The 22,812-nt window shown below is 48.3% G+C and overlaps 1 protein-coding gene across 3 annotated transcripts in view; it reads left to right on the top strand.

Moving 5' to 3' along the window:
* The first annotated feature begins 6,544 nt into the window (after positions 1-6,544).
* LOC142485418 (uncharacterized) overlaps positions 6,545-22,812 on the top strand; it is a 37,005-nt gene continuing 20,737 nt past the window's right edge. The window contains exon 1 of one of the 3 annotated variants that reach the window (XM_075584450.1): positions 6,545-6,696. In XM_075584450.1, the coding sequence (XP_075440565.1) occupies positions 6,650-6,696 (47 nt within the window). In that variant the 5' untranslated portion in view covers positions 6,545-6,649. Of the gene's footprint in view, positions 6,697-18,833; positions 18,920-20,389; positions 20,586-22,812 lie in introns of those variants that run through there. The other 2 variants (XM_075584449.1, XM_075584448.1) reach the window with 2 other exon arrangements.

Below are 22,812 nucleotides of genomic sequence, written 5' to 3'. Positions count from 1 at the left end.
GCACGCGAACTAAGGTCAGGGAAAGCACCCGCTTTCCCTCAGCCTCCGCGCGCCTCAAGTCTCTATGGACTCAGCCTTAGCAGTGAGCGAGTTACAACCCCCCCCCCCCCCCCCTGCCTATAAACCTGTTAACCTCTCAAAACTGGACTTGGCAAGAGTTCTATAGGTGGGACTGTCTGAGCCTAGCCCTGATAATCTGAAGTGTGTGTGTTATATATAAATATATATAACAGAAAAAACAGTCAGCGCTAGCTAGACATACAATACCAGAATAAACTGATGTCTATGTTACAGATAGTATATAGACCCAATAGAGAAGACACGGATGCTAATAAAGACAATGTACAACAATAAACATGACTGTTTCTATTCAATACAAATATATGCAATAATGTTAAAATATCAGCAATAATGAAAAAATTGTCCAAAAAGGATATCTCTTTCCTTGGGCAAAATCGCAGCTTCTTGGAGGACAACCTGCATCCACATGAATCTATTAAAAAAAGTACAAGAAGCATATAGCATCGTAATAGCAGTGAACAGGAATCCATTTAAAACATATGTGAAAGCACACACACGCAGTGCTTATATAAAAAAACAATAATATATATCATAAATCCATATTAGACGCGCTGATATATGCACAATCTGTTTATTAGGTAGTTAATTGGTAAAACCACATCAATGAGAGACAAAAACCACCATTGACATGAAAAAATGTAATGAATAAAAAGTGACATCAAATTGATACTAAATGTGACAACAAAATTTAAAACTAATACACAAAAAAAAGCGCTGTGACCTAACTAAACACCAAATGTGATAATGTGCTGTATAAGTAATTGCGATAAGAAGACCAAAATTTTGGGTCAAACTTATTAAATTAAAGTGATTAATTGATCCCTTAGTGAAAAGAAAATCAAATAATTCAGCTGCCAAGAGGATGAAGCATATAAGTGCTCTCTAGTGCATTAGTCATAAATACATGAATACAAAATTACTACAGTATATCCTCGGCGCTTAGATAAAGAAATACCACGTATCAGTCCAAATGTCATTTGGCTGTCCAAAAGCAATGTCCCAACAATGTGGATTAACCCAGCAAAGTCCAAATTGGTAGGGTTCCTTGGGAGATTTCAGCAGCAATTATCCTCAAGATGGTTTTTGGTACATTCAGGGGAGAGAATCTGTGCTTTAATTCCAGGATTTTTCTCCACGGACCCCACGTGGTGTTTGGAATCTTCCAAGACGCTGAACTCCACACTTTCTTAGTGCTCAGAATCAATAGAACATCCACCGTAAGTTTACCCAGAAAGAAATGAGCAACACTAGTGCAATATAATAGCCACACACTTTACTAAAACAATTTAAAAAAGAAAGTGAGATACACTTACAATGTATCCCTCCTAACTGTATAGTTACAATGTGCCGTTCGCCACTTGCATACAGAAGCACAGCTCACAACAGTGCAGGTTCAGCGTCTCTCTCTCACCGTGGCCGCGGGTGGATGGGCGCTTCCAAGATGATGTCACTGTCTCTTGCGTGCGACTGCTACACCTGACGTCGGCACTGTTAAGCTCCGTCCAACTACTCATAAAATTGATACTATTGGATGTATCAAAACGTAATGTGTACAGATTGAGAGGATACCAAGACTGAGTATCAGTGAGGAGAAAGAGGGGGGGGGGGGGAAAGGTTGGGGGACCAATGAGGAGGGTGGAGCGGGAGGGTTGGCTTGGGAGGAGGCATAGAGGGGAGGGGAGTGTTGGGCTATAGTATATCCAAAGTTATTCCATATTGATGATGATGATGATGTGATGATATCTACATTCAAAAGGATATATAAGATGCAATACTAGTTGCCATTGACACCGTCGGGAACCACTAATTCTAGGATTGAAAAACTCCATCCTGGTGAAGGAAAATCCGCAGGGACGGTAGCATTTATACCAGGGTGCTGGCGTCCAGGCACTCATTCAGACCAGCCGGGCTCAACGTGCCCAGTGTGTAAATCCAGAAGGACTCCCTTCTGCACAGCGTCCGGAACCTATCACCCCCCCCCCCAAAACGGAGGGAAGGATCTGCTCCAGACCCATAAGTCAGGAGCCGCGGGTCTCGGTTGCGGGGGTGAAAAAAGTCTAGGCACTTTTTTCACCACCACAACCGAGACTTTACCACTGTTTTGGGCACAGTGTAAGACTTATTTCTTCCTTCTGACTTTTCCTATATAACAAAATGTCATTGTGTATAATTTTAGTTCGTTCTTAAATTGACTGTAACGGTGCTCCCTTAAGTGGAGGCATATATTTTACTTAAAAAAAGAAATGATGCACGATAATGACCCAAAAACATGCAGGGATGTCCCGCACTAAAGCAGGTCGCACGCTAGCGGGCATAGCATTTCTCTTGAAAATCCAAAGACAGAAAGACATTGCTAAAGGTTTTGTCATCAGGCGCACCCTGATAGGGTGAGGCAGAAGGGAGCCAGTACCTGCGGAAAGGATAACATAAAGAAAGCAGCGGAATCAATATGTGCAGGGCCCTATGAAATCATGTTCTTTAAAACGGCCTTTGTTTTTTTCGGGCGTTCAGAATAGGGGATTTCGTGGCAGCATCAAAGGCAAGCAGGGACTCTGATTTGCTGTTCAGAAACGTAATCAGTAACCGCACGATAATATGTCGAATACACAGATCAAAAACTGATCAGGCGGGCAAAGGGGCCAGGGTGAATCTAAAAAAAGAACGGATGTAAGACGGTGTGCCGGTAAGGTTAGAAAGCGGTACGCATAGCCAGGGCTGCCGGCAAGGGGGGGGGGGGAAAGCTGGGAGAAGTGTTCTGGGCCTGGCGGCTAAGGGGGATCTGTCCGGCGCTGCAACAAAAAAAAACCAGGCCCAACTTCTGTATCCGGCTACCGGGCCTCTGGTTGCCGCCTGGACCCAGCTCTCCCCATCTCCTGCGGGCCTCTCCCCGATGCTGGGTCACTTTTACAGATGCGCACCGGAAGTTGGGCCAGATTTCTGGCATGCACCGGGAGGAGAGAGAGGCCCGGCACGGGGGAGAGAGGCAGGCCGGGCAGGTCACCCAGCATGGGAGAGAGGTCTGCAGCAGCTCGGGAGAGCCGGGGCACCAGAGGCCTGAGACCCCCAGCAAGGTAAATGTGTGTCTGTATTTAGTGTGTGTGGGAGTGGGAGGGGTATTGCATTTGGCGTGGCAGGGGGGGTATTTTGTGTGTGGGGATTGTGTCTGTGTGTGTGTGGCCCGGGGGGTAATGCGTGTGCGGAGAAAGGGATTGAGGGGCGGGATGGGGTAATTAAGTGAGAGACGACGGGGGAGTGTGAGAGAAGAAGGGGTGGGTGAGGGAGGTGGGGGAGTGGAAGGGGGGAGAGTGCGAGAAATATATGGGGAGGGTGGGGGAATAGGGGAGGTGGCTCATGAGGAGGTGTTAAAGGGCGGGCTCAAAAGAATGCCGAATGCCCCCAGGGGCAGGGGAGTGGTTGAAACTAGTCCTGGGCCCCGGGAAATCTATCAGTGGCCCTGTGCAGAGCAGCGACCACAAGGGGGCATGGTTTTTTTAATGCACAGTGATTGTACCCCGCTAACAAATGTACAATTTCACAGCATCTTTAAGCGCTGCCTCAAAGTATAGGGCATCAATCCACAACATTTTGGGACATGCTTCTTAAAGCTGCAGTTCAGTCTTTTTTTTTTTAATTTGTTTTTTTAATTCAATAGTTTCATGTGTGCAATCTCTAATTACCTAAAGAACTGTATAGCTGCAGGTCAATTCGTTCTCCATGTATTGATCGGCGAAGTTTGGCGACATCTTTAGATATGGCATATGTTTTTCATCTGTTTCTGTCAGTCAGTGGAAGCTCATGAATATTCATGAGCACTCCTGCACTGACATGTGCTAGAGGGAGGGCAGGGCTGACAAAGGGGTGTGCCAGTGCTTGTGACAGGACATGAAGGGGCGGTGCCTTAGCAAATGGCTGTTAAAATAGAATACAAGAAAATTGGTCTTTCAAAGTTGTTTTTTTACTACAGAACTGATTTATTAAAAAAAATACACATGCAGGATATTGACTGAACTGCAGCTTTAAGGATAGGTGCTGCAACAGCAGCGGCAGAGCAAGAACTGCCAGTGGAGCAGAGGAAGGAATTGGGGAGGTGGAAATCTAACGCATGCAGAACGTCTATTAGATTAAGGCAGGAAAGTAAATGACTTGTGCACAGGTCTAACATGTTTTCCGTCTCCTCATTAGAAAAACCTAGCAATGTGCATGAGATTTGGCTGATAGGCCACTCTTTTATTCACTGTGCCTGGGAGCGGGCACGAGACAGACTTTGCACTCTGCAACTAGGCATATCACGAGAGCGAATGGACATATGATGGCTGGGTAAGAGCAGAATGCAGTGTGGAGACTTGTTGCCAATGACCAAAAGCCATAGCAGACTATAAGGCTGCAGTCCCAGTGCGTTCTACAGCGTACGCCGAGCGCATAAGCACCGCCTCCCAATCTATCCGGGTCAAGTACAAGCGTCGGCGCGCATTTAGCAGCCGCCCTGTACTGCAAGTTTTCTCACATACAAAAAAATTGTATGTGGAACTTGCGACGGAGGTAGCCGGAGGGGGAGGGGGGAGCGTATAAAGAGAGGGTCCTCAGAGGAAAAGGCAGAGCTAACAGAATTCCCACCCACCCATCCCCAATATTGTTTGGCTATTGTATTAAAATGTTTGGAGTATTATACTAACTCAGTTTTGTATCAAACAGGGGCAGTTTTGTCTCCTCATCGCAGCAGAGCTGCTGCGCCAGCCAAGCTCAGGAGACGGAGAACGGGCGAGAACTTTAGGGTCTGTCTTTCAACTGGAGCCCCTAGAACAGCTCGGCAGGCTGGAGGCGCCGGCTGGAGGGCTGGCCAATGCCCAATCAACGCTGGCAAAAGGCTGGGCGCCAGCTCTAGGGCTGGGCCTAAGCTGACCCTAGGGGGGGGAGAGGGAGCCAATGTAGCCCAATATCGGCTGATCAGGATCTCCCCCTCCGATGTTGCGATGCAGGGGGGAGGCAGTTCGGCCAATTGCTGGATGGGCGAGGGTATCCCCCCCATTTATATGCTTGGGGTGGGGGGAGGGAGCACGGCCAATTGCTGTCTGCTGGACAAGGATCTCCCCCCCCATTTCGCATGAATCGTGCTGGGCTGGCGGACAGGCTGGTGGGTTTTAACAGTGGATGTTAAAATAAAGCTGTGACTTTTTTCTTCCAACATTATGCGTGGTCTCAAGTTATTGGTTTAGCGTTACAAAGGAAGGGCGGTGCATTAAGCCTCTAGTGCACGCGCATGCGTATGTGTTAAATCGCTTTTTCCCCCGAGGTTCATAAATCGCTGCATCATGTTTTGGTAGATAAAGAAGTTTTATCATTCAAAGTAACTTAGAGAGATATGGTATTTACATCAAAATTACATGCGTTCTCCTAGATGGTGTCCTTCTCCGATGACTCTTGGTGACTCTGGCTAACCTTGCACTCTAAATGAAACGGATGATCTAAGGCACTGCGGATTTTCAAATGAGAATTTATTGTAACAACACAACATTTCGACCTTTATGCGAGGCTCCCCTCCCTGAGCCAATCACTTGATAAAGACCTCGCAGACGGTCGAAACGTTGTGTTGTTACAAAAAATTCTAATTTGAAAATCCGCAATGCCTTGGATCATCCCGCTCCATTTCAAGTTCTGGATTCTTTAGACAGGTATTCCCTGAGGAGCCAGGAGCACCGGTAACTATAGGTATTCCCTATTCTTCTATTTTGGTGTGCAGCATTATATCCATCATTGCATAACCTTGTACTCGGCCAGTTTCTTATACACAGAAAAGCATATGCCTACGTATGTGATATATATTAAGTGTATTTCCTCACAAGGACAATAACTTCCTACTTATAAGGAATTCAGCCTTCTTCTCCAAGTATCTATCCTTCAGAGAGCTAGCTCACCAGCTGTCACAGAATAATCTTTTCAAACATACACTATTTTCAGGCGGGGGCGGGTGAGGAAGACTCGAATAGGATAGGATTTCTTACAGTATATATGTATGTATACGTGTGTGTGTTTTCTCCTCAATTCCTTTGCTGCCAGACGGGCCTTAGGTGTATTGCAGGTTAAAGCAATTAGCAATAAGCATGCATGAAAAGCTAAGCCAGGTGAGATACAGAGACTGCAGATTTAGGTATGCACAATACGTTGTATGTCTCTCCAGCACTAAAGGGGTTATTGGGGTCTGGGAGAGCTTGGGGTAGAGGGGGGATAAGGGTCCCTCTGCCTGACCCAATACCCCCTTAGCCCTGCGTTGTGTCTGGAAGCAGGTACAGTATAAGGTCAGAAGCCGGGGAGAGAGGATGGATGCCAGTGCTGAGGTGGCTGCCTTATCATGAGATAAGATTGTGCTGAGTGACTTCTCAGGGACATGTTTTTCTGTTGGTGTCATGAGCCTGTTAGGAACATTTGCAGGGCCAGAGTGCGTGTGCGAGGCCTGGACTTTGCTCCCCTGCCTACAGGAGCGTTGGCTGCTAAACGCTGTGGGCAGAAGGAAGAACGAGAGAGACAGAGAGAGACACAGGTCCTGTAACTGGGACCTCCCCACCTCTTCACCATGGACATCCCAATGCCGGACAAAACCCCTGCGCCTGAACCAGCAGAGTGAGTGACACTAATTATTCTGAAACGGGTGGAGAGAGCTTATAAAGGCAGATATATATAGAAAGCATGTCAGGGAGGGGGAAAATACAAATGTTTTACGGGCCCATAAATCGCACCGAGAAACATTAACTTCTCAGTAGTGACATGGCCCCTCCCTGAGGCTTCATTTTTCCTAAAACACATAGCCGACTCCCTGGTGTAATTAGGAGAGGGAGGGTGAAGAGGTTCATTCTGCAGATGGTACAAGTACTAGTACAGACGTTATCCATGGAATAACCAGAGGACTTTAACTTTTCTTAGGTTTACCCCTATTAAATTCCCTGTATTGGCTGCTTTGCCCACTATCCCCTCTCACTCTCCACAGAGGGAGCTACATAAAGAGTGTGTGGATATTTCGGACATTACCCCCCACTCCTAGCACAAGTGACTGCAGACTGTTCTGCATGACTGGCAGGTTCCACTGCCCCGAAACATGCTCTTAATATAGAATTGTCTGTGATTGATCCGACACACAATACATAGAATGATCAGCTACACCCTAATACACAAGGACATTCCTGCATAGCGGCAGCACAGAATACCGTGAGAGTCCTAGTAATAGTTATTAGTTCTGCGTGAACTTGAGAAAGGGATAAAGTGTACAGAAACGGTTAGAGGTAAAGGAAGTGTGTGTGTGTGTGTGTGTGTGTGTGTGTGTGTGTGTGTGTGTAACGTTGATGCGCACACAGAAGCAGAATTACGTCATTGAGAGCCCCACGAGGACCCAGTACCAGAAACAGTGGCTTCTATATCTACCTATGATTTTGGCAACAGACCTTTTCATGTGCAAGTTCTAGCGACTTTTGTGAGTTGTATTCTTTTACTGTTCATTAATAAACCTACCTTACAGTGGTTGACAAATCACCAAAAAATCTACTCGTCACACAAAAAAATCTACTCGCCACCTAGTACCAAACGTGTGCTGCTTGGGCCAATATTTACTCGCCCGGGGGTTAAATCCACTCGCCCGGGGCGAGCAAATGTATAGGTTTGTCGAACACTGTATATATATATATATGCACACGCACACACAGTCAGTAAGGCAGTTGGCACTCACGTGGCGTTGGAGTAGATGTTAGTGCTTATCCCTTAGAGGTAAGATAGATACAGTGTTTTCACTGGACAGCCGTGCAGGGAATATGAGACAGCGCACAAAGGTAGTAGTTCAAAAAACTATTGAAGTACGTGGCACACACCGACGTTTTTTCTGAAAGGTCCCTCTGTGAGGACCGGAACGTCGGGGTGTGTGCCACGTACTTCAATACCGTTTTGTGAACTACTACCTTTGTGTGCTGTCTCGGCTGTCCAGTGAAAACACCTTATCTATCTATACATATATATATATAAATAAAACTGGCACATTAACCCTGTCCGAGACGCTGTAATGCATTGCATGCCACCTGGCAGCGCAGGGGTTAAAAGCAGGCCCCCGGTAGTCTGTCTGGAGTTCATTTTTATGTAACACTCTAATAACAACCGTCAGAAGTGGAAAACAGAGTCTCTGTGCAAAGGTTACGCGGTCGCTAAGCTCACTGCCAGCCTGCACTCTGCTCACTGCCAGCCTGCACTCTGCTCACTGCCAGCCTGCACTCTGCTCACTGCCAGCCTGCACTCTGCTCACTGCCAGCCTGCTCTCTGCTCACTGCCAGCCTGCACTCTGCTCACTGCCAGCCTGCACTCTGCTCACTGCCAGCCTGCACTCTGCTCACTGCCAGCCTGCACTCTGCTCACTGCCAGCCTGCACTCTGCTCACTGCCAGCCTGCACTCTGCTCACTGCCAGCCTGCACTCTGCTCACTGCCAGCCTGCACTCTGCTCACTGCCAGCCTGCACTCTGCTCACTGCCAGCCTGCACTCTGCTCACTGCCAGCCTGCACTCTGCTCACTGCCAGCCTGCACTCTGCTCACTGCCAGCCTGCACTCTGCTCACTGCCAGCCTGCACTCTGCTCACTGCCAGCCTGCACTCTGCTTACTGCCAGCCTGCACTCTGCTCACTGCCAGCCTACACTCTGCTCACTGCCAGCCTGCACTCTGCTCACTGCCAGCCTGCACTCTGCTCACTGCCAGCCTGCACTCTGCTCACTCTGCTTCATCCTCTCACCCCCTCCCTTCATTCTCTCACCCCCTCCCTACATCCTCTCACCCCCCCTCCCTTCATCCTCTCACCCCCCTCCCTTCATCCTCTCACCCCCCCTCCCTTCATCCTCTCACCCCCCCTCCATTCATCCTCTCACCCCCCCTCCATTCATCCTCTCACCCCCTCCATTCATCCTCTCACCCCCCTTGCCTTCATCCTCTCACCCCCCCTCCATTCATCCTTTCACCCCCCCTTCCTTCAGCCTCTTACACCACCCTCCCATCAGCCTCTCACACCCCCTCCCTTCATCCTCTCTAACCCCCCTTCCCTTCATCCTCACACCCCCTCCCATCATCCTCACACCCCCCCTCCCTTCATCCTTTCACCCCCCCCTCCCTTCAGCCTCTCTTACACCACCCTCCCATCATCCTCACACCCCCTCCCTTCATCCTCTCACCCCCCCTCCCTTCATCCTCTCACCCCCCCTCCCTTCATCCTCTCACCCACCCTCCCTTCATCCTCTCACCCACCCTCCATTCATCCTTTCACCCCCCTCCCTTCAGCCTCTTACACCACCCTCCCATCATCCTCTCACACCCCCTCCCTTCATCCTCTCTCACCCCCCTTCCCTTCATCCTCTCACCCCCCTTCATCCTCTCACCCCCCTTCCCTTCATCCTCTCTCACCCCCTCCCTTCATCCTCTCACCCCTCTTCCCTTCATCCTCTCCCACCCGCTCCCTTCATCCTCTCCCACCACCCAACCTTCATCCTCTCTCACCCCCCTCCCGTCATCCTCTCTCACCCCCCTCCCGTCATCCTCTCTCACCCCCCTCCCTTCATCCTCTCACCCCCCCCCTTCATCCTCTCACCCCCCCACCGTCATTATCACCCCCACAGAATAGCCAGAGTAAACACACACACACCAGGACAAAACAGAAACAAATACACACAGCCTCACCTCTCTCTGCTCCATGCTTTTCCTCCCTCTTTGGTGCCACCCACTAGCTGACCAGCCCCCTAGCAGCAGCAGCCCTGCTCTATCCCTTCTCACAGGAAATCCCGCGATTGGTTACTAAGGCTGGGGCCATGGTGCCTTCTCCCGCGCTGAGGTGTGTGGAAGCTGTGGGAAAGCGGGCGCTTTCCCTGGTCATGGTGGACATGCCATGGGGGGCGTTCCAAGGGGCGTCACGGAGCTGGTTCACCCTCATTGGGCGAACCGCTCATGTGACCTGTCTGTCACGCTGAGAAATCAGTTTAACTGATTTCTCACGCGGCGCGCTCCTGCTTCCGCGCGGACGCGCCCACACGCCACGTGGACGCGCGCACTGCCTCAAGGCAGTCTGTTCGCTCAGCGTGCGGACGCCTCCGCACAGTCTGCTGTACCATGGCCCCAGCCTAGGTCCAGAGAGGTAATACCGGACACATACATGCCCCTCCCTCGCACACATACATGTCCGGTATTATCTCTCATTTTTTACCGGACAGAGTAACCAAATACCGGGCTGTCTGGTTCAATACCGGACACCTGGCAACCCTAGTTACTGCTCGGGTGTGTATCCAACTCAATACCTGGGCTCGAATCGGTAGCACCGGTGGCAGAAAAGGGGTAACCGTGGGAACACTCACTAGACCTGGCACCTCCTGTATCAACCGAGGGCCAGGCCGGGCCTGTCTGGCACTGTAGGGTTGAATCGAGTTTAGAAGGTTCTGGAGAGGTGTATATAGGTTGGCCTCCTACCTGTGCCTCCCTCTGTGACATAGGTGTGAGCTGCCCAGAGTGTTTCTCACTGTCACAGTGGCACAGGGAAATATTTGTTAATGCTATTGTAAGAGCCAAACTAGAAAGTATGTACTGTATTGTTTTTACTGACACTTGGCTCCCTTCCACTCTTTATATGAACCGTCACACTGCCAGGGGCTATGAATCAATCTTGGGTTTATATCTAATGTAGGGTGACCTGACTGCAGATTATCAGGGACAGGCTCACACCGTCCTGGGTTTATATGTATTATATGTAATGTAGAGTGACCCCCTGACTGCACATTATCAGGGACAGTCTCACACCGTCCTGGGTTTATATGTATTATATGTAATGTAGAGTGACCCCCTCACTGCACATTATCAGGGACAGGCTCACACCGTCCTGGGTTTATATCTATGTAGGGCGAGTTCCTGACTGCAGATTATCAGGTAAAAAAGAAGGTAGGTGCACTCAAAATTTCAGTGAAGAGCTGGCATAGGTGCTCAGAAAGCCCCAGAGAGTTGGAGTGTAGCAGATCCTGGGAAGAAAGAAGACAGCCCTCCTGTGGTCTTGGCAAAAAATGTTCTACTGCCAAAGAATCAACGTTTCGGTCCATGTGACATTTTGACATAGGTCCACACTAGGACCGAATCGTTGATTCTTTTGCACTAAAACATTTTTTGCCAAAACCACCAAGGGCTGTCTTCTTTCTTGCCAGGATCTGCAGAATATCAGGGTCAGGCTCAGGCAGTCCTGGGTTTATATATAATGTAGGGTGACCTCCTGACAGTTGCTCATAATATATGACTAATTAGAATGGATTAAGGCTTCTTATAGGATGAGGGGGAGAGAAACTCTGAGTCGGATTATTCCCGAGCGTCACCTTCACACATACGTTTAATTTGCCCGAGCGTTAGGCTTCCAGTTCCTCCTGGTTATAATTAGTGCAGCAGAAGCAGCAGCGCTATAAACGCTTTCTGATATATTTTTTTTAGATGACCTTGGCCCCTTGCAGACGCACTTAGCAGAACGCCATCCTTCTGTCTTTGTAAATTCTCCCCACTTACCACTTAGATTGTAAGCTCTTCGGGGCAGGGACTTATTTTCCTAATGTTCTGTCTCTGAAGCACTTTTTCCCATTATGTGTTATAATTGCCCCCCTCTGGGAGATTATGGCTATGCGGCTGCTTGGTGTGGTGCTGGTTACCTGCGAGGTACAGGAGAGAGGAGTTTCCCGCGATGGCGTGGGGGGTACAGGGCAGACTCTTAGGAATCCTTCTGGTTCTTTCCTTCTCAGTATCAGCGCCTCCAGACATAGGGGGCTGCAGCAAGGCTGAAGGCGGTCCCCGCTATGACAGTCCTTACTCTCCGTTACCTCCCTCAATACAGACTGCATTGGAGCCAGAAGTACAAATGAGGATGTTCTTTATTACAGCAGCCACTGCTGGTGTTATTGCAGCGTATGCTCCAGTTGGTAAGGTAGATCTCTGGCTTCTGGATGGTACCGGCCTGGGGGTAATAGTGAGGCCAAGCTGGATTAAGTTATGTGCTCAACCCCTCATGGGCTGAACACATGTCTCCCTCCCGGCCAGGAGGCGACACTGCAAGCTCATACCCCATGAAGGGATAGTCTCGAACCAACTCTAAACACTAGACTGAAGGTCCCACCGCTAAGGGGCTGAACTTCAAGCTATAATTTAGGCACTGCCTTTCTGCAGCTCAAAGAGGGAGGGCCCAGTATCTGTGCCACCATTGGCTATCACAGATCCCTGTGTCAACTCCACTCCTGTCACTCAGGAATTCAGTATGAGGAGGGGGGAAACCCCATAGGATATCCTGTCATTGTCTACATCTTATTAGAACTTACTTGACAGGGGTAGGTAGAGAGATAGCTTGCCGGCCACCGCTATATAATATAATGTCACGTGTATTGTAAAGCGCTAGGTACAGCGCCTGCCGACAGGGGGGGACCGCCGGTATTGCTGTCCCGAGCCCACAGTCAAGGGGCCGGACTCCCTGTGTTGGCAGCACTAGTTTCCACTCTGTGCAGGCAAGCCGGGCCCCCCCCTTTCCTGGCTGCTGCCCCCCCCCTTTCCTGGCTGCTGCCCCCCCCCTTTCCTGGCTGCTGCCCCCCCCCTTTCCTGGCTGCTGCCCCCCTCCCTTCTCTCCTGCAGGCAAGCCAGGCCCTCCCCTTTCCTGGCTGCTGCCCCCCTCCCTACTCTCCTGCAGGCAAGCCAGGCCCTCCCCTTTCCTGGCTTCCGCCCCCCTCCTTTCCACCTGCAAGCAAGCCAGGCCCTCCCCTTTCCTAGCCCTTCCCTCCTGCAGGCCAGGCCCTCCCCTTCCCTCAGCACCGCCCATATGTCCCTCCCTCCCCAGGCCTCCGCGGGTCTGCTGGTCTCTGACTTGTGCTGGCCATGCTGCTCCAGCAGGCCCATCCAAGGACCCCAGGTAACGCCACATGCTCCAGGCCCCCCTTCTCTCCCAGATACCTTACCCTCCCCAAGGGGGGAGAGGGCTTATTTTTATGTGCGTGTTTGGGGAGGGGGGCTTATTGTGTGTGGCTCTGTGTGTGTATGTGTCACTGTTCTGTGTGTCCCTGTGTCACTGTGTGTGTCTGTGCGCGCGTATATTGGGGAGGTAGGTTGAGTGTGGGGATGGGAGAAAAATACATGGGTGTGGGAGAGGTGGGGGTGTGTGAGAGAGGGGGGGAATGGAAAGGGTGACGGGGGAGTGTAAGAGGGGGGTGAGGGAGGAAGTGTGTGAGATGGGGGGGGGTTCTCGAAAGGCCGCTTATACGTGGGTGGGTGGCCCCGGTGGAAGCGTTAGGCAGCGCTTATAGTGCCGGTGACGCAACGTCGCCGAAAACAAATGCATTGTTGCCGCTGTGTGCGCTTATAGTAAGCGCGACGGCGAAAAAGCGACGTGGCGACGCGATTTTTGGTAGCTGAAATTATTTGATTTTTCTGGGGCGGTCGCCTCACGTGACAGCCCCTGAACCAATCAGAGCCTGGTCGCCCGCAACGCCGCCGCAAAGCGAATTACAACTTTCGCGTGACGTCGCCGGCACTATAGGAGCGGCCTTAGTCCTGGGCTCCGGGAAAGCTGTCTGCGGCCCTGGCTAGGTACCTGGATGGTGCTATATAAATAAAGACAGACATACATGACTGATAAACCCTGACACCTCTAGTACTGTGTGGGGAAGTTACAGAGGTAGCCTATTGCCTCTAGGACTTGGGTGGTATCATTTGGTTCTGTTGGGGAGACACCGAGCATGTTACCTCTAGGACTGTGTCACAATAATACATTATGAAAGGATACTGAGGCTGTCGCCTCTATTCTGAGTGTCCCAGAGGACGTCATTTAAGAAGTAATTAGGAGATTCTGCAGTTATGCGATTACCAGCCTCCCCCCTCAATCAGGATAATCTCCCAGGTCAGACCAGGACGACACATCTGGGACCCACGAAACCTTCATTCCACAGTGACACTAACCAAGAGTGGGGGGAGAACGTAAGGAAGAGGTGGAAAGTGGAGGGGAGAGGGGAAGCAGAGGAAAGATTGGGGAGGAGAGGAAGAGACAGAATTAGTCTGCGGGCTGCGCTCATGCTTGTGAGCGGTGACGTCACCACCTCTCCAAGCATGAGCGCCGGGTGTCGTGGCTATTTCGCAAGCGCGGGGGGAGGGGGGGGCGTTGCGGGCAAGTTGAGCACACTTCAAATATTTTTTTTTGTTTACTCCAGTGCAAAGCTTGAGTGTGTGCGCGCGCACACCGCGTGAGCGAGTACTTGCACATATACATTTATGTATTTAAAAGTGGCAAGCACCGCGTGCTCAGCGCCAGCGGGGACACAGACTTGGAAAGGGGGAATTCTCGCATTATGTAATGTCAATTAATTTCTATTTTGCGAAGGGAGCACCGGAGCACAGCAAAGGAAAGGAGGGGGCTAAACACCAGAAGAAGCTAAAAATCCTTTATTCCGTGATTGACATCATGTTATTGGATATGTAAAAGAACTCTAACGCGTTTCGGGCTGTCGCCCTTTGTCATATGATATTATTTACTGACCCATACCTCCATAACACAGGTCCCCCACATGTAGGAGTATATTTTGAGACATGATTTTTCAGAGAGGGGTGTTATTAGGTCCATTATTATAATTTGTTATATCATTCAAGATTACATTGCACATTTTGGATACTGACTCTCTGCAGCTGAGCTTTTTATTTTGGAACCTTGTTTCCTGTTTGCCTATTAATTTCTATTTTGGGTACCAATGACATTCTTCCTTATGGAGACCTCCTCCCTTCCTCATATTAATGAGGTGCACAATAAAAGATGTTAGGGGGGGAAGGGGGCGAGAGAGGTGTAGGACACTGACAATCACAAAATGTCACATATGTCACTGTCCACCCTTCACTCCTCTTCCTGCCTGTCCCTTTCTCCTGCCCTCTGCTTCTCTCTGTGGCCGGAGAAGATTTTCGTCTCATTCATTTGACTGGAGGTGAAGTCTATTCCAGTGCGGGGAACATGGCTTCATCCCACATTTAATAGGGACCTGAGGCAGGACAAAGGGATAGGCAGGACAAAGGCACATGCAGCAGCAGACACAGGCACACGAATGGGGGGGAACACATTCAGTAAGCCTCCGCCTTTGTGTGTGCTCCTTATTACAGGAAAGCGAAAGTGTAACGCCCTGGTGTTGTGGCTGTTAACCCTGTCAGTACTGCAGTGCTGGCTCCGGGCAGGCAACTCTGCATAAACTCCACTGAACCTGCTCCGAGCCTCTTGTCCATGCAGGAAAGGGACAGTGACACACGGAGGTCACAGGGAAAAGCAGCAGAGAGGCCAGAGACAAGCGGTAAAGTGACAGAGAAGGGGCAGGGGGACAGTGACGGGTCGCACATAGGGGACAGAGGCGCAGTGGCAGCGAGAAGGAGCAGAGGGGACCTTTTTATTTATGAAAAGTTTTACCAGGAAATAATACATTGAGCGTTACTTGTCGTTTTCATGCATGTCCTGGGCACAGAGTTACGGTGACAATACATGGTTACAGTAACTGAACAGGGTTATACATTCGGCTTACAGACATTTCATGGACAGGAGGATGCAGACGAAAAGGCACAGATCATGTTTTATTGGTGTTACCTGGTAGTGGAAGGATTAAAAAGACAACAGTGCTGGCCTTATATGTATAACGTGCATCCATGTATAACTTATCCATGCACAACGTGCATCTTATACACTGTCCCCTTCTCTGTCAGAAAAGCAGGGGTTAAAAGCTGGGGGCAGGGCTGGCGCTGTAATGGGACGACTTGCCAAACCTTCTATGCTGGGTGAGGCAGGTTTAGGGGCTGCAGAGCGGTGCCACGTGGGCAGAGGTGCCTTCTCTCCCCTGCATTTCCTCTCTTCCCTTTCCTCCTGAGTGAGATCTTTGTGGGAGTTCTTCTCTGTCCATCCTGCCTCTCACTCCTTAACCCACTTTGTTCCAGCATTTAATGTATGTATGTAAAACTGATAGCCAAATACTGGGAGGGGAATCCTCCCCCCGCAGAGCTTACAATCTAATACAGAGAGGGATACAGATTTATTACAGGAAGAGGGGAATCTTGCCCTGCAGAGTTTAGTCTAATACAGGGGTGCGCAAAGTGGGGGGGTGGAAGAATTTCGGGGGAGGGGACGCAGCGACTACAGAGGTCCCGCGCTCTCCCCCAAGGCATTTAAATTAAATGCCTCTGCAGCTTCTACCTTTATCTTTAGTGACGCGTTGCCATGGCAACGTGACATCACATGACCCTGCGTCATTTAACGCTGGAGCTGAGATGTGAGGGGGGGGGCTCGAGCTGGGGGGTAAGCATGCAGGGGGGCCCCCAAGGTCTAATACACAGAGGGATAGAAATACAATACAGATACAATACAGAGAGAGGGGAATCTCGGGGTCAAACAAACGCTGCAGTTGTAAATAAAAAAGAAGAAAAGTTGGTGGGGGGGAGATGAGAGATGGTTACTAGCAAAAAAGAGAGTGAGGGAGAGACATTGAGGAGAGCTTAAGAGAAGAGAACAAAGGGGACAGGAGACGTGGATGGGAGGGCAGAAGGAATCTCTTCTGTGCCGCAAGGCATGCCGTTTCATTTTACGGCAGCGGAGGGGTTAATTTGTGCTGAAAACATAGTCTGGACCACCTGTAAATTGACGGAGACCCCTGGAATGCCATCCTCCCTCCGTGGAGAGACACGGGCAGCTTGTGGCAGTGAATAAGGTGACACTATGTCCTGACGGAATGACGTGTGATTACGTAACGGACGGGTGGCTGCCACATTCTTTCCTCATCACATGGGTACACCGGGTTAACCCCTTCACTGCTGAGCCCTGACACTCAGGAGACCCTAGTGTAAAAAATATTAGGGTCCACATTCTGGGGAGGCTGAAGGAGCAGCTGAGTGGGGAAAGTCACTGCCTTTTGAAGTGGGTAACCCCGAGGTTTGAATACCAGTGTGAAATCCTTGGCCACTTCAGTCTATCTGCCTGTGCCTTAGGCATTCGGAAATCACATTGTCAGCTCGTCAGGGCAGGAACTGTGACTGCAAAAGTCTGTGTATAGCACCGCAGGGACATACAAAAAAATACATTATTGTTGATTGATTATTTTTTTTTAAATGAACATCCCTGGCAGCCATTTTTTTCTATCCCTACAGACCTGTTTTCTTGGTCTCAGGATTGGGGTATAGCAGGAAGGTTCTGAATGTGGAATTCGGTTATATTACTTTGTCTGCTCTTGGATTGTCTCACTGAATTGTATTCAGTAGTTAAGCAAAAGTGAGGCCAGAATGGGATCAGCACAGGCAAGCCCAAAGGGTAAGGGCAGTGTTTTTCAACAGGGGTTCCTAGGAACCCTTGGGTTCCCCGGGCCTCCTTGCAATTTTCAGGTCATTTGGAAATTGTAACAAATACATAAGAATTTACAATGCATCTGATCTCAGATGCGCGATTAGAGAGGGTTGGGGTTCCATAGGCCGCGCTTATAGTGCCGGCGATAGCGACGCGACTTCTCGTCAACAAATGCATTGTCGCCATCGCGTGCGCATATAGTAAGCGCGGAGCAACGGCTTGGTCGAGATCGCTGTATGTCATCTCAAGTTGATTTTTCCAGCGACATCAGCCTGACATAGCCGGCACTATAAGCGTAACTTACAATGCATCTGATCTCAGAAGCGCTATTAGGGAGGGTTTTCGTTCCTTAAAATGCATCGGATCTCAGAAGCGCTATTAGAGAGGGCTGGGCTTCCTTACAATGTATCTGATCTCAGACGCGCTATTAGAGAGGGTTGGGGTTGCTTACAATGCATCTGACCTCAGACGCGCTATTAGAGAGGGCTCAGCTTCCTTACAATGTATCTGATCTCAGACGCGCTATTAGAGAGGGTTGGGGTTCCTTACAATGCATCTGATCTCAGACGCACTAGGGTTGGGCTTCCTTACAATGCATCTGATGCGCTATTAGAGAGTGTTGGGGGTTCCCCAGAATTTCACATAGGGTTCCTTAGCCAAAAAAAGGGTTCAAATGTTGAACCTTGCTGGGCTGAACATTGTACATTTACTGCCATGGTTTATTTTATTCATAGCAGTATGTATGTATGTATGTATGTCTTTATATAGCGCCATAAATGTGCATAGTGCTTCACAGTAGTAATACACGTGACAATCATATAAATAAGAAATAATACAAATAACAGGTCATGGGAAGAAGTGGTTCAGACATAAACATAAGAGGAGTCCCTGCTCCGAGGAGCTTACAATGTAATTGGCAAGTATGAAGAACGTACAGAGACAGTGGGAGGGCATTCTGGTAAGTGCGTCTGCAGGGGGCCAAGCTTTATGTATAATGTATAATGTGTATAGTATTAGCCACAGTGTCACTCATGCTTCTTTAAGCAAGTGTGTCTTAAGGTGAATAGAGAGGGGGCTAGTCGGGTATTGAGGTGAAGGGCATTCCAGAGGTGTGGGGCAGTCAGTGAGAAAGGTTTAAGACGGGAGAGGGCTTTAGATACAAAGGGGGTAGAGAGAAGACATCCTTGTGCAGAACACAAGAGACGGGATGGATCGGATCATATGTATTTTTTTAAAAACACTTTCCAGTACAAAATAATGAATGGTAGGCTCCTCTAGTGCAAAGGGGTTTTAAATTAGCTGTTTAAATGCAACTCTCCTGTCTCCGCAGGGAAAGGGGTAATGTGGGCATGGAGTCAGACTCCGGCCTTATCCTCAGCAATCAGCTACATTATAATGAGGTCCGCAGGCTGTGCTCCTCCTTCACACAATGACAGGGGCTTGTCACTTCTGCCTCTCTTTTCCTGCTGGCCCTGTTAGGTAAGTGAGGGTTCTAAAAACAAAAGGAAAACCAGACCGGGCCAGTAAAAGCCGCTCACTTTTTCCAACCCCCTCCTTTAATCCCTATGCAATGTTACTGGCCCTTTTGGAAGTGAATGGCTTAAACCTTTTTAATGCACAGACTCCAGATTATCAGGGACAGTCTCAGACAGCCTGGGGTTTATATCTAATGTAGGGTATTTTTTTTATTTATAAAAAACAAAACATATTTACAAACATATCAATACAAAAGCAACAAACTTAAATTAAAATATACAATTTTTCCAGAATGTTTACACTGTATACAGAAAATATTTCCACACTTATATCTGAACCACCGCCCATCTTCTCTCCCAGGACTTCGTATCCCACCTGACTCTCTCTCCCAGCTTTATTTTCTTTATCTGTTCTATAACCTGTTCAACTGCACAGGTAACAGGCACAAGAACCTTTTCTGTGGAGAGAAGACTGCGGGTGATCCACAACCTATATTTCACAAGTGCATTGATTAACACCACTGTGCTACCGCTGTAACCCTGCAAGTGATCCCTAAACACACCATATACTATATCACAATAGTTTTGACCCTTTAAATCTGGCATCCGTAATATCTAATGTAGGGTTACCTTCTGACTGTGATCAGAACAGTATAGACCACTGGTGAGCAAACTGGGGGAGGCGCATGATTTTCGGGGAGGGTACAGCGCTTACAGAGGCCCTGCGCTCTTCCCCAAAGCATTTAAATTAAATGCAGGGAGATCGCGCGCAAGGCCTCGGTAACTCACTTACCTGGTCTCCGGCGGCTCCTGGCGACGTGTCGCCATGGCAACGATGACGCCGCGGGGGTCACATGATGCTGCGTTGCGATGGCAACGCGATGTCACGTTACGTCAGAAACGCCGGTGACAAGGTAAGGGGGTTGGTGGGAAAGCGCCAGCAGGGGGCGAGAGTAGGCAGGGGGGCGCAGACTAAAAAGTCTGCGCACCCCTGGTATAGACTGATTATATTTGCCATGGTGCTATTTAACTTCAGGGCATTGCCCAGGACATACTTGAAAACGAGAGGTAACTCTCAATGTATTACTTCCTGGTAAAATATTTTATAAATAAATTGCTGGCAAAGGGAGGAAGCAAAAAAATGACCTATTTAATGTGCTAATTTGCCTTTCCACACCTAGAATAGGGGATCTCGGCTTCATTTGTGTGTTTTTGCTCATCTTTTCCCAGACTTAATCGCAAAGTCTTATTCTACACCAAAGTTAGGGTGTTCATCTGGGTAAGTGCACTTTTCCTCCAACTTTGGAAAATCAGAGCAGTGAGCAAGCGCTGACATTCCAGCTGGTAATATCCCCACGCCCAGGAGGCCGGCAAGAGCTGGTGTACCAATGGGGCATCTGGTCCCTGTGTGTATGGGACAGCCCCTCACAGCGTCACTGTGGTGTGTATGTGTGGAGGTGTGGCAGCCGGTATGAGCTGAGGGGGAGGGACGCTATGTAATAGGGACAGTCACAGCCACACAGACATCCTGTGTGAAAATATGACAGGCAGACAAGCTCAGGACCAGGCAGAAAGTTTATTCCACTAACTGGTGATCAAGGGGTTTCAGCTCTCCCAGCCATGAAACTCCTCAACAGGGCTGGCCGAGAGAGTGCCACATCGTCTCTCAGGTATAGTCGCTACCCACTGGCGTAACTCGGTGATTTAACCACGTCAACTCTGTGACTTAACCCCCGTCGGCGTCAGAGGGGCGAGCAGGGCAGTGCGTCGCTGGCACCTCGGGCGCTGAAGGTGGTTTATAGATTGTGAGCTCCTTTAGACAAGGATTCTTTTATCTCTACTACTTGTATCTGCGTTACGTCTGTATTTAGATTGTAAGCTCTTGGGGGCAGAGGTGCCGGTCCCCTACCTTTTTCCTGTGCTGCTCTTCCGTTGTTTTTTTTAAAGATTGTAAGCTCTTGGCACAAAGATGTCCCCGACTTCTGCTTTGTCTACATTGCCGTCACCGCCTGCGCTGTACCTGTGTTTAGATGCTGCAGATGCGCTGCAGTGCCGGGGTTAAAAGGCCTTCATCCCCCATCCCTGCATGAGGGTCCAGCAGTGTATTGCTTGGCCATGGGGTGTGTTCGGGGTGTACACTGCGTCGGTGCCTTGTCTTGGGGGCATTTGATATCCAGGGCATCGGAGTGTTGTGTGCCAGCTTCATGTACTCAGCCTAGCAGATGCTTGAAGTGATGCGGTGGATGCGAGAGATTGTGTGTGTGTGTGTGTGTGTGTGTGTGTGCGTGTGTGTAGTTCATTTTGTAAATGTGTGAGTGTGTATCTGTATAAATGTAAATGTGTTTAATAGTATGCATTTATATGTGTGTGTATACATATAACTGTGTGTGTGTATATTCATATAACTGTGTGTGTGTGTATATGCATATAACGGTGTGTGTGTGTGTGTGTATATGCATATAACTGTGTGTGTGTGTGTGTGTGTGTGTGTGTGTATATGCATATAACTGTGTGTGTGTGTGTGTGTGTGTGTGTGTGTGTGTGTGTATATGCATATAACTGTGTGTGTGTGTATATGCATATAACGGTGTGTGTGTGTGTGTGTGTATATGCATATAACTGTGTGTGTGTGTGTGTGTGTGTGTGTGTGTGTGTGTGTATATGCATATAACTGTGTGTGTGTGTGTGTGTGTGTGTGTATATGCATATAACTGTGTGTGTGTATATGCATATAACTGTGTGTGTATCATATGTGCGTATATATGTATGTAACTGTGTGTGTATATGCGTGTGTATATGCGTATTTGCATATAATTATGTGTGCGTATATATGTATATAACTATATGTGTGTGTGTGTGCGTATATATGTATATAACTATATGTGTGTGTGTGTGTGTGCGTATATATGTATATAACTATATGTGTGTATGTGTGTGTGTGTGTGTGTGTGTGCGTATATATGTATATAACTATATGTGTGTATGAGTGTGCGTATATATGTATATAACTATGTGTGTATGTGTGTGTGTGTGTGTGTGTGTGTGTGCGTATATATGTATATAACTATATGTGTGTGTGTGTGCGTATATATGTATATAACTATATGTGTGTGTGTGTGCGTATATATGTATATAACTATATGTGTGTATGTGTGTGTGTGTGTGTGTGTGCGTATATATGTATATAACTATATGTGTGTATGAGTGTGCGTATATATGTATATAACTATATGTGTGTGTGTGTGTGTGTGTGCGTATATATGTATATAACTATATGTGTGTATGAGTGTGTGTGTGTGTGTGCGTATATATGTATATAACTATATGTGTGTATGAGTGTGCGTATATATGTATATAACTATGTGTGTGTGTGTGTGTGTGTGTGTGTGTGTGTGCGTATATATGTATATAACTATATGTGTGTATGAGTGTGCGTATATATGTATATAACTATATGTGTGTGTGTGTGTGTGTGTGTGCGTATATATGTATATAACTATATGTGTGTATGAGTGTGTGTGTGTGTGTGCGTATATATGTATATAACTATATGTGTGTATGAGTGTGTGTGTGTGTGTGCGTATATATGTATATAACTATATGTGTGTATGAGTGTGTGTGTGTGTGTGTGCGTATATATGTATATAACTATATGTGTGTATGAGTGTGTGTGTGTGTGTGCGTATATATGTATATAACTATATGTGTGTATGAGTGTGTGTGTGTGTGTGCGTATATATGTATATAACTATATGTGTGTATGAGTGTGTGTGTGTGTGTGTGCGTATATATGTATATAACTATATGTGTGTATGAGTGTGTGTGTGTGTGCGTATATATGTATATAACTATATGTGTGTATGAGTGTGTGTGTGTGTGTGCGTTGTGACAGAAACC

The sequence above is a fragment of the Ascaphus truei genome, unplaced genomic scaffold (genome assembly GCF_040206685.1).
Source record: "Ascaphus truei isolate aAscTru1 unplaced genomic scaffold, aAscTru1.hap1 HAP1_SCAFFOLD_594, whole genome shotgun sequence".
NCBI classification, from domain to species: Eukaryota; Metazoa; Chordata; class Amphibia; order Anura; family Ascaphidae; genus Ascaphus; species Ascaphus truei.
The sequence above is the reverse complement of the archived record's forward strand: the minus strand, read 5'-3'. Positions and strand labels throughout refer to the sequence as shown.